Source organism: Glandiceps talaboti, chromosome 12 (genome assembly GCF_964340395.1).
Source record: "Glandiceps talaboti chromosome 12, keGlaTala1.1, whole genome shotgun sequence".
Lineage (NCBI taxonomy): Eukaryota > Metazoa > Hemichordata > Enteropneusta > Spengelidae > Glandiceps > Glandiceps talaboti.
In genome coordinates, this window is record NC_135560.1 from 19,696,201 (window position 1) to 19,708,826 (window position 12,626).

At 35.2% G+C, this 12,626-nt stretch overlaps 1 protein-coding gene across 1 annotated transcript in view; it reads right to left on the bottom strand.

Moving 5' to 3' along the window:
* Window positions 1-824: 824 nt before the first annotated feature.
* Window positions 825-12,626, bottom strand: part of LOC144443855 (protein dead ringer homolog) — a 30,434-nt gene continuing 18,632 nt past the window's right edge. The window contains exons 4-7 of the mRNA XM_078133427.1: window positions 3,006-3,189; window positions 1,841-2,064; window positions 1,249-1,440; window positions 825-1,009 (exon numbers count right to left, since the gene is read on the bottom strand). Of these exons, the coding sequence (XP_077989553.1) occupies window positions 849-1,009; window positions 1,249-1,440; window positions 1,841-2,064; window positions 3,006-3,189 (761 nt within the window). The 3' untranslated portion in view covers window positions 825-848. The remainder of the gene's footprint in view (window positions 1,010-1,248; window positions 1,441-1,840; window positions 2,065-3,005; window positions 3,190-12,626) is intronic.

Below are 12,626 nucleotides of genomic sequence, written 5' to 3' on the forward strand. Positions count from 1 at the left end.
TTTTCATTTCTCAGCAAATCAGAATGAGTCAAGCAAACTGTTCAATGATGTTACATCAAGGTGAGTGAAAACCATTCTGAATGTCCATATCATATAGCAATCATTATTTGACATTTCAGGAAAAAAAGGCGATTAATATATCTATTTTCATCTCATAGTTTAAGTAATCATATAACAGATAAGTTGACTTTTTTAATTTCCTAATTCTACAAAATACTTTGATTGTCTATGTAGACAGCGTTGAAGTAAAATTTGGGTAATTTTCAGCATATACATGATTATACTCTCAAAATAATGCAATTTATTACCCAAGGCATAGTTGGACAGTTTTGGGTTGAACCAGCTGTACTTTTTCACCATCTTGCATGACGGCAGAATTTCTCAGTGCTTTGGTGCAGCCATCTTGAATGATGACATCACTGTCAATCCTGTAGTTGAGCCATCTTGAATGATGACATCACTGTTCATTTCTGTGGTGTAGAAATCCTGAATGACACCACTGTCAGTCCTGTAGAACAGCCATCTTGAATGAGATCACTGTTCAGTCCCGTGGTGCAGCCATCTTGAATGATGACATCACTGTTCAGCCCTGTGACGTGTCCACCATAGGTGCAATTTTTTGACTCATTGAGTCAAGTTTAAGTAAATTCAGCATGCATACACATGATGAAACTCATAATGAATGCAAAGAAAGTATAACTGCTTTCAGATATGCTTGAAACAAAATACATCACTTTATATAAAAGTATACTTTACATCAACAAAAGAATTCAAAAGAAAGGACAGCCTCTGAAGAAACTGCAGTTGGAAGTTAATGATATCACTACAATGCATATTATGGGTGTTTTTTAAAGTGGAGATGGTCTGTTGACCATGGGCTGTCCAGGATGTAATGGATGTCCAGGTGTACCACGGGCATACAGAATACCTTGGTAGAGAACGCCATTCAATTCTATGCTAACTATTAGAGAATTATCACCTCGTAGTTCCAACATTGGCATCCCACTATCTGTAAAGTCAAACAACGACATCAAACATAGTCAGTTGCATATAACATAGTGTTCATGAGTTGTATTGTTCAGGAAATCATTTTGTCTTATTTACGAACTGACACTGAAAATAAAAATAAGGTTGGAGTCTTTCCATCTTTTCATGATCCTGATATATAGAGCGCCCTCAGTGGCAGCATGTTTCTACTGTTCTGATCACCTTGGTCTACAGATAAGTTCTTTCCTATTGTAAACTCACCTCTAGTGCTGGTCATTTTGATATGTGCAGACTGTGGCATCTCTCTACTTTGTAGTTGTTGTATTTGTCGGATTTGTTCTTCGCTGAGCATTTGTCGTTTAGGAGGTGGTGGTCCGTCAATATCTGAAGGGAACATTTGACTGTTATGTAGACTTCGGTGTGTTGGAGTGGATGGTGGACTGTCATCATCACCTGTACATGAAATAACAATGAAATTACAGAGAATAAAACTTTTACTTCTCTCACTTGGGTGAGGTCTGGGAAGCAAACCAAGTTAGGAGTTCCTAATCTCATTAACCCTTTCTAAAACAATACTGAAACTATTGTCTAAAGAGACTGAGCTCCTCACTTTCTTAATTTCCCAGAATGCCTCACCCATATGTACACAAGGCTTCTTGTAAACCAGATTTGACAATTTTGGTAACTCTGTTTCAAAGAAGTTGCATGATGCAGGGCTGGTGAAAATTCTTGCACCCCATAGCTTTAAAATAATGAAATACAGCTAAGATAAAAAAAAATCCCCCCCCCCCCCCCCCCCCGCCCATGTTTGTTCCCAAAGACGGGCCTTAAAAGTCTTTGATCAATATCCTACCTGATGACATACTAAGAGATCCATTATTTCCTGTGTTATTTGGGATTCTCATTGGCTGTGGCACCATGGATGGTGGGGGTGATCCGGGGGATTGTAAGTACGCACTGGATGAGTAGCTAGGACGACGACCTTCACGACGATTGCCATCTATTGCTGCCTGTAACTCCATTGGGGAACTTAGCTTCAGTTTGTCACATTCAAATGGATAAAGGTACTTCATGTATCTAGTGTCAAGAGATGGAAATAAATGTCAGAATCAAGTTGGCAAAACGAAACACAGATTGGTACATTAAAGGAACAACTTTCCCCATATCATCAATATAACATACTGATTAAACCAGCCAGGATGCTGGCATTGAGATCTCAGCTGTATCTTTCCAGCTTATTTCATGGTGTCTCTTCTGAGAATCATGACAATAGCCCATTGTAGTACACCCTGACAATGTTGACATGTCAACGAAAATTTGGGATTCATTTCTAAGAAATGTCTTGACTTTGTGAGTAGAAATTTCATTAGTAGGTAGGAACCCGGAGTTAATGAACATTCATTCTCACATAAAATATATCAGATTTATAATTTTTAATGATTATCTTTGTAAATATGAATAATGTAAAAATGTATCATGGTTGCCACTTTCCAGCACCCTGGTGTTCTACAGCAGGAGAAAACCAGAGTATACAGCAAAAACCTGCATTATTCAGTAAGGTCTAAATGCACAATGTCCTTCTTACTTTATACAGACGGAAACTTTAATCAAACATTATTGGCATGGTCAGGGTCAATCTTGTATCTCATGAAATATGGAAGATTCAAACACAAAACTGTTTATTTATTTTTATATTACGATAAAATGTAACATTTCAGGTGCATGCACACTATTATTGCCTATAATTTGTTTGTGAAATCTGTAACAGAAAATGTTGCGTGAGATGTAAAAAATATTTTGTTTCACCAAATTGAAACTCTATAGTCTCTCTAGTTTGGTAGTATCATACACAGAAAGAACATGTTCAACATGAACTGAATAAACAAGAAAGATATATGATTTTTGTTTTCTAATTTGTTGCTGCTAATGTTAATGTTGTTGTTGTTGTTGTTGTTGTTTAGGGAAAGGCCTGTTACAAAGCAAACTTGAAAAGATGTGTACAGCACAGTAGTACTTACTGGGTCCTGAGTGTGAATGCAGCACTGGTTATGGAAGACGGTAGATTCAAACCTTTGGTAATTTCACGCCATAATTTCTTGTTGATAACTTCTACAAGGCCTCCCTTGGACACAACTAACTTGAATAACTCATACAAATCTAATGTCTGTTTGGCCATGATGGGAATTCTGTTGACAGGAGTACCTGTGTATGTACAAACAAAAACAATAATCATTATTTTTACAACACAAAGTTCTTACATAAATTATGACTTTTAATATTTGTATTCAATGGATGGAGTTGAAATACAGACAGGAAGCAAAGAACAGGAGTGTTGAGCGCCCTCACAAGTTCTTCTTTGGAAAGTGAAGGAAATAAAGTGGAATAATTTTCTCAAAACAATCATCATTTTGGTAAATTAAATTATGTAAATTACAAATTATTGCACAAAGACAATTCAAAGCATTCACATATATCTGAGATTTTGATTAGTAAAAGACTAAATGTTTACAGATATATATATATTTTTCTTCACTTTTGTAAGCAACTGAGTCTTTATTTACAAAATAGTCCTGAATAATTACAATTTACAAATAAAATTGCAACATGAACAAAATGTTGTAACCTTGGTAACAGAGAAGAGAAAAACCTGAATAGATTTGCATACCATTAATTTAGTGGGAAACCCTGCTATATTATAATAATACAAAGGGGATGACAATAGGTTTCCCTATTTACTCCGGATGACAATAGGTTTCCCTATTTACTATGGATGACGATGGGTTTCCCTATTTACTACGGATGACGATAGGTTTCCCTATTTACTATGGATGACGATAGGTTTCCCTATTTACTATGGATGACGATAGGTTTCCCTATTTACTACCTCTAGAAAACTACAGTTTAAAGATTTAATAATATTTACAGTTCCACCATCAAATTATTTAAATGAAATTTCTGATATAAATTTTCACTTAAAATACTATTATATGTTATATTGCTATAAAAATGCTCAGTTTAGATTAGGATAAAAATTTAGGTGTGGAAATTTAGTTGTCTGATAAAGAAAATATTTATCTACAACAAAAGAACAATCCTGTCTAATATGGTTATGGATTTACTGATAAGACAAGATTTATATCATGTTGGTCTAAAGAGGGATATATTCTGTTTCTGAAAAACCACTACCTTTTCTACTTGGTTTGTTTTGATGGTTTGAGAAGAGATGGATAGACAGTTTAGTAAAAGGTATTTATTGTCACTAGATTTTATTTTTACTGAAAAAGAAAACGTCACACCAGCAGAAGTAATAAACATCAAAAAAGCCAAGCTTCTATGAGGAAAAGGATGAGCTATTGATTAATAAAGTTACCTTTTTTCAGAGCATTGTTAACCCCATCAAGCATGTACATTGTACCGATGTTTATATTTTATTGATGAACACAAAGCCCTGCAAGCTTTGTTTATTATAAATGAAGTCTATAACTTCGGTCATAAAATCAACCAACAAATAAATAAATAAATACATACAACAAAACTCCACACTAGATATAAATAGACAAACAGAGTAACGTTTACATTTTTTGTGTGAAAACCAAGTGAAGTCAGCCATGAAAAGTCATGCTATACAGCAAAACAATACTTTGATACTTCTGCTGGTAATGGATGTATGTATTTATTCTTGGTGACGTGCCCACTGCTTTTTTTACCCTTTTTCAGCCAGACAATATTTTAGTGACAAAAATAACTTAAATTTTAAGCTTTCCAATTCATCAAAGGCAGTAAAAATATGGTACAGTAAGAAATAATGGTAAAACCTTGAGTCTTTTTTAAGCATTATGATTGCTCACTGTGCCCGCTAAGCCAATTTGACGCGCCACTGATGCACACAATTTCTAGTGACACACCAAAATTTTGTGTTCCCCTATCTCTTACTATGTGGTGACTCACAAGAAATGCCAGTTTCTATCATACTGACCTAAAACAACAAAAATTTGACTATCATTAGAGGGCATACGACTAAGAATTATGAATTATGATATGATCAGGGCAGTCTTGTGCACAAACTGATTAATAAGAAATGTGGTAGTATTATACACAGACTGATTAATAAGAAATGTGGATGGATTGGTGGGTGGTATATATAAATCAATATTTAGAATTTATCTAAGTACAAACAAATAAAAGTATTTGATGGTTTACCAGACTAAGTGAATTAAATGACAGTGAAATGGTAGGCTGATAGTATCAGCATCTCTCATTATAGAAAACAACACAAGATGCAAAAAAGCCCTGTGGCACATAAAAACAGGGTTATTACATGCAACTTTCAATTAATAATGAGGACATCCTTGATGACATAAAATTGTAACTCTAGAAAGGAAATATCAAACTACATCAATTAAAAGTCATAACATAAAACTTTTATTACAACTTTCTATAGTAGCAACATGATATTGTGTGTGCGTAAAAAAAAAGTTATGTTTTGGTCAAGTATGGTGGACTATTGACATTAGATAGAATCAGACATAGGGAATTACATTCTTCTCTATCCCAAGGTAGTAATCAATATAACAATGGCAGGACATCAGACTACAAATCCTGATTAAAAATTGATACTACTAAGTACATTCACATAAGGATGACAAGGTTCTATTATTTCAACTCACATTGTAACCTAAATGAACAATGTGGATTACATGGACTGAGACTCATTCTATTCATACCTGGTCAATTTCACATCACATGACCATTGCGCTGCCGTTTCAATTCTTTTGGTGTAATGGGAGAGACTTGATATGTATGTGTTGTTTGGAGAAGGACTCAGCATACATACACACACTATATTTGATCAAATTGCACACAAGGTCAATGAAAGTAAGGTGATACATGCAGTATGAGAAGCTATGTTTACTTGATCAAACCGAGAGATCTATGTATAATATACCTGATCCAATTCTGTACATATTTCAATAAAAGTAAGGTGGTACATTTATATGCTTGACATTGTAGGTAAAAACATCAACCCCATCATTAGAGAAACACTGCCCATCTGTTTACCACTGCATCTCAGTTTTCTATAACTTGGCGAATTTAGTCGAATACATGGTGGACAAAGACCCGATTACGAATTAAATTAGCACGATGTTTGATCTGTTGTAATTCAATACTTGTATTCAAAGCGGTCATTGGCTTATACATTGTATAGGACTAGAGATAGATTAAAAGAAAAGAAGCTTACAGCTTGTACCAGCTATTCAATACTCAATTGTCTTTCACGTCTCTACAATTATGACAGTTCCATAGCTGGCTTGTTCAATTTGTCTTACTGCACAATAGAATACATCTTCAATACAAAAGTCCACAGGGTGCAAGAATCGGAAGCCCCATGTACTTCATCAATGAATACTTGGTTTTTTAACTACTGGGTCACACTCCCTACACAAAGAGTAGCACACTGAGTGCCATTCATACACTCATCTGCATGGAAATCACGTCTATGAATGTTTGCCCATAGCAAGAAAGTTTTAATTTTGTTATTCATTCTATGAACAGAATTGAATCCTTAAAATTAGGAGACACATATGTGTCTCTATTTAGACAACTTCCGATACAGCCACATCAAATTTGTAGTAAGCATTAGAAGTAACTTGATCAGTGCATGGGTATTAAAATCTATGTGGGTGAGATGATTTGTTGGTCCAGTTCAACTTGTTTTATGACTCTTTCCATCAAGTCTTTTCATTAAACTACAGAATGTACATTTTGTGACTCATGTACACTTTCTGTTCTGTCCACAGAAAGCTACAACCTACATCTTAAGTAGGTCTAAGGCCATACTACTCAAAAAGTATGCCTCAGCTCAAAATCATAACTTCTAATGGTGGTTTTTAGATGCTTGCATAGTTATCAAGACAAAATTTGGCAAGCCATGTGATCACTAGAACCACTATACTAATTACTATATCACTATTAAACCCACTTTCAAATATCTAAACATTATGTATAACTTGGTATTTAAGTGGCCAAATGGATGAGGATTGTATATTTATTTTGGATTTTTAATTTATAAAACAATTTTATCAAGGCTTGATAAACCAACAGATTAGTGAAGCTAGTACTCATTAATGTACATGGATAATTACAGATACAGTACAGATATTTACAGTATACTTGGATAATTACAAACACAGTACAGATATTTACAGTATACTTGGATAATTACGAATACAGTACAGATATTTACAGTATACTTGGATAATTACAAACACAGTACAGATATTTACAGTATACTTGGATAATTACAAATACAGTACAGATATTTACAGTATACTTGGATAATTACAACTACAGTACAGATATTTACAGTATACTTGGATAATTACAAATACAGTACAGATATTTACAGTATACTTGGATAATTACAAACACAGTACAGATATTTACAGTATACTTGGATAGTTACAACTACAGTACAGATATTTACAGTATACTTGGATAATTACAAACACAGTATAGATAATTACAGTATACTTGGATAATTACAACTACAGTACAGATATTTACAGTATACTTGGATAATTACAATACAGTACAGATATTTACAGTATACTTGGATAATTACAAACACAGTACAGATATTTACAGTATACTTGGATAATTACAAATACAGTACAGATATTTACAGTATACTTGGATAATTACAAATACAGTACAGATATTTACAGTATACTTGGATAATTACAAATACAGTACAGATATTTACAGTATACTTGGATAATTACAAATACAGTACAGATATTTACAGTATACTTGGATAATTACAAATACAGTACAGATATTTACAGTATACTTGGATAATTACAAACACAGTACAGATATTTACAGTATACTTGGATAATTACAAATACAGTACAGATATTTACAGTATACTTTTTGCCTGGGGTGTGTACTGGCTGGTAGAAAGGGAGAAAATAATGATATTTAACTGAAGGACACAATTTGTCATCTGATGCATAATTAACTTGAAGAAAACATTTGACATTTAACACAGTACAATAATAAAAAGGACTTTATGTTAACCGAGTGATTAATCTCTTGATTGGCAATCTTCCTAAGGAACAATAAATTGACACATAATTCATTACCCTAATGTCATCATTTCTTGTTAAATGAAGACTCAAGAGACAATATCTTGGTCCACTGGGATTCTAATTATTATCAACTGTATTATGTGACTTGGATAACGAGAATGATTCACTATATTAATTTAATAGTTGTCACATTTCCATTGGTTCAATGGGCAAAAGTTGAATCCATTCACACAAAGTAGTCCTAATGGAACAAACCCAAGGGGAGGGGGGACATGACAGTTTCAATATGAATTTTAAGTACAAAGGATGGAAAAAAAAGGATGTGTTGTGTTGATATAGTGTGGATTCCAACCATGTGGTTAGAGTAGACAACAGTTGGAATCCAGACTAGTGTTGATACTACAGCTCCTTTTACAGTTTTCTTTCCAGTGACACATTTCTATTTCTTTGTTGTTTTTCCTACTTGACAAGTAAAACTGTACAATTCAACACTAGTTGTTAACTTTTTTCATGCACAAATTGTGTAAAAATCCAATCAGCTGCAGTGACTTTATCATTTACTACATGTCAACTTGGCTTCCTAAATAAAATAATGCACTGCCTTTTTTGTATTGCATATAATTTTGAGGAGAACAACATTGTAGGTACAATTATTTTGTCATTATGCCCAATGAAAATTATGTGTTTCAAATTCCTTACCTCACGTCACAAAAAACTGCCAGAATCAGAATTTAATTTTAAAATACAGTGGGGATAGGTCATTGCATCTATTAATTGTGTCTCTTTTTTAAATTCTGACTTTCACACATACAGATACTAGTTTAGGGTCAGCAAAGAAAAACTAGTTAGGGTTGGGTAATCAGAATAATACAAATTTCTTGATTTGGCCTTGCTTTGTCATTATAGTGTCACATTACATGGGCAGGGAGAAAAAGGTTTATTGAACTAAATCAACAACCTGCTAGTTCTATCTTTTATTTCAACAAGTATACTGTTAAAATACTTCTTAATCTCAGTGGTAGGTATGAATCATTTCCTATCTCACACCTTACTGACCTTCAACACTTTATAGGAGTGTTCATACGACTATAACGTTACTCTGAAATGCAATTTTTTCCTAATTAAAAAAGATATACTGGAAGAAATTTTATAATTTGGAGAAATTTAATTAAAGCACTCTTTACTGTAATAGCTGTAAATGAAACAATATTTTCCACATGATTTTTTTTTTTACGTATGCTGTTGTAGGCACTGTACCTTGCATGATCACATATTATAAAAGATTTTTTTTGTACATCCTACCAATATCCCATAATTTACAATTTGTTGACAAACAAGTCATAGGGTAGTACTCATGACTGTATATACTGCAATGTACACACACCATCAATGACTTATACAGAGTAGAAGAAGAATTGAACTGTTTTCAGTAGTTTGGTAAATTCTTCAACAAGCAAAAAAATATTGACAAAGAACAAACAGTTACAACTACTATGGCTTTAATAGTTTCCTGACCACAATTTTTTTTTCTGTTGTGGATCAAAAAATGATGGAAACTGGGTTTTCTTGTGAGTCCTCTCACAGAAAATGATATGAAATTACCAAACTTCAGTTACAAGAAGTTACATCAGTGTGTCACTGTTAGATCAAATAGACTTTACTTTAATAGACGACACACTTTCTGAATGCACCATATTATAATAAATTACATATCCAAGAATTTTCTCAAGAGATTTGAATCTGAATGTGAATGTATCAATTTGTATAGATGATGGCCATTAAACCAAATTAGCCTTCAAATTGAAATTACTGTGGAGGACTAATTAATATCATGTGAAAAAGCTGCTTTAACTGAAGGTTATTACAAAGTCGTTGAATAACTTCATCAGAAATCAATTAAGTAAATTAATTAGTATCCTCTACATTTTATGGATGATATTAATACATACATATTTATGGCCACATTGCAACAATTGGTTAGCAAGGAACTCAAATGATAAATAGAATGAAATTAATAAATATGGATAGATATCTTCAATTGAAGAAAATAGTAAAATTCTTTTCTAATCAATATTTCAACAATGGAAGATAGTGAGATGAATGCTATTTATTTTCCATGTCAACATTTGAAATTAATTGGTTTGAATTTTCTGATTACAGCAAGGACAGGTATGATGATTATATGTACCAAGATGACAATTGATAATTTGAAAGCTTTGTTGTGTTCATGAAATTGTAGGAAAGTCCTGTGTGCTTTCACTAGAGGTTGATACACCCGGGAATATGTCAATGTGCTTCTCAGGTTGTCTAATGTGGATGTGTGGTGGTGATAGTGGTGGTGGTGGTGGTGGTGGTGGTGGTGGTGGTGATGACAGGTGTGTGATGACTGGTAAGTGTAACACTTGGTGGTGACAGGAGTTTAAGATGTACTGTTGATGTATGTGGTGGTGATAGTGCTACTTGTGGTGGTGGTGATATGTGAGGTTTAGTGGTGAGGCTAGGAACTAGGAGTAATGGTTACTTAGTTATTGACATTGGCTTTTCATGTACACAACTGTGTATTATCTTGTTCACTGGTGAAAAATTGAAATAAGACATTGGGTATGTGTAGGTATTTTAGCGAGTATTGGGTGTGTGTTGTGTGTGTGTGTATGTGTGTGTGTGTGTGTGTGTGTGTGTGTGTGTGTAGGGGGTTCGACAGAGGCATGGATTTGATGTGTGTGCGAGAAGGCGTCCAAGTGAGTATGGGTATCTGGGTGGAGAGGGTGTTTTTATTGGGTATCTAGGAGTGCAGGAGAAAAGCAGACCCTCAATAGATATGGATATCTGAGTGTATGGGTGGAGAGGGTATTCTTGGCAAGTATGGATTTCTGGCTGTGTGGGTGGAAGGGGGCATATCTTGGGTGCAGTTGGGTGTATGGGTGGAAAGGGGGATCTGGTGGGTGTAGATATCCAGGTGTGTGGGTGGAAAACTAGGGGTTTTGGTGGGTGTCTTGGGTGCAGTTGGGTGTATGGGTGGAAAGGGGGATCTGGTGGGTGTAGATATCCAGGTGTGTGGGTGGAAAACTAGGGTTTTTGGTGGGTGTCTTGGGTGCAGTTGGGTGTATGGGTGGAAAGGGGGATCTGGTGGGTGTAGATATCCAGGTGTGTGGGTGGAAAACTAGGGGTTTTGGTGGGTGTCTTGGGTGCAGTTGGGTGTAAGGGTGGAAAGGGGGATCTGGTGGGTGTAGATATCCAGGTGTGTGGGTGGAAAACTAGGGGTTTTGGTGGGTGTCTTGGGTGCAGTTGGGTGTAAGGGTGGAAAGGGGGATCTGGTGGGTGTAGATATCCAGGTGTGTGGGTGGAAAACTAGGGGTTTTGGTGGGTGTCTTGGGTGCAGTTGGGTGTATGGGTGGAAAGGGGGATCTGGTGGGTGTAGATATCCAGGTGTGTGGGTGGAAAACTAGGGTTTTTGGTGGGTGTCTTGGGTGCAGTTGGGTGTATGGGTGGAAAGGGGGATCTGGTGGGTGTAGATATCCAGGTGTGTGGGTGGAAAACTAGGGGTTTTGGTGGGTGTCTTGGGTGCAGTTGGGTGTAAGGGTGGAAAGGGGGATCTGGTGGGTGTAGATATCCAGGTGTGTGGGTGGAAAACTAGGGGTTTTGGTGGGTGTCTTGGGTGCAGTTGGGTGTATGGGTGGAAAGGGAGATCTGGTGGGTGTAGATATCCTGGTGTGTGGGTGGAAAACTAGGGTTTTTGGTGGGTGTCTTGGGTGCAGTTGGGTGTAAGGGTGGAAAGGGGGATCTAGTGGGTGTAGATATCCAGGTGTGTGGGTGGAAAACTAGGGGTTTTTTTGGTGGGTGTGGGTATCGAAATGGTCATGGTAGGTTGGTCATAGCAGATTGACTACATTGTAATTTATGATCATGAATGTAGTAAAATGTGAACAAAATGCAAACATCAGTTAATTTGTGAACATATACCAACTATAATATTTGAAATATATTGTCACAGCTGACAAACAAATTTTGTCTAGCTAGTTCAGGTCAATATTAAGGACTTCAAATCCAGGCATGTCACTTTTGGTTTCTGTATAACTATGTAACCCCTGTCTTAATACACGAGTCTGAAAACATCACACAATTTAAATAGAAGTGTTTGCTGTTTACAACATTAAATTCTTTGCGAGAAAGATTTTGGATGAATTTGTGATTTGCTTCTAAGAAATTTGTTGACTATGTAAGTAAAAATTTCATTACTAGTAAAATTGAATTCTAAATTTTACATAATACTTGGTTAAACACACTGCGTCCTTTACTCTATTCTGGTCTTGGGATATTTATTTGTTGTCATGACCCAATCAACAATGAGAAATATATTAAACTGAAAGTGGACGCTGCTACAATAGAAATATATATACTATTACTATGTAAAGAAGTTTCCCTCCATAATGACAATGAATATTTTTAAAGTCAAGGAAAATCTCTCAGCAGTTAGCAATTTAAAAAGATATATTCACTGTTTTCAGAATTCAATAGTATTTTTATGAGCAGTGCTGACCTCTTCTTTGA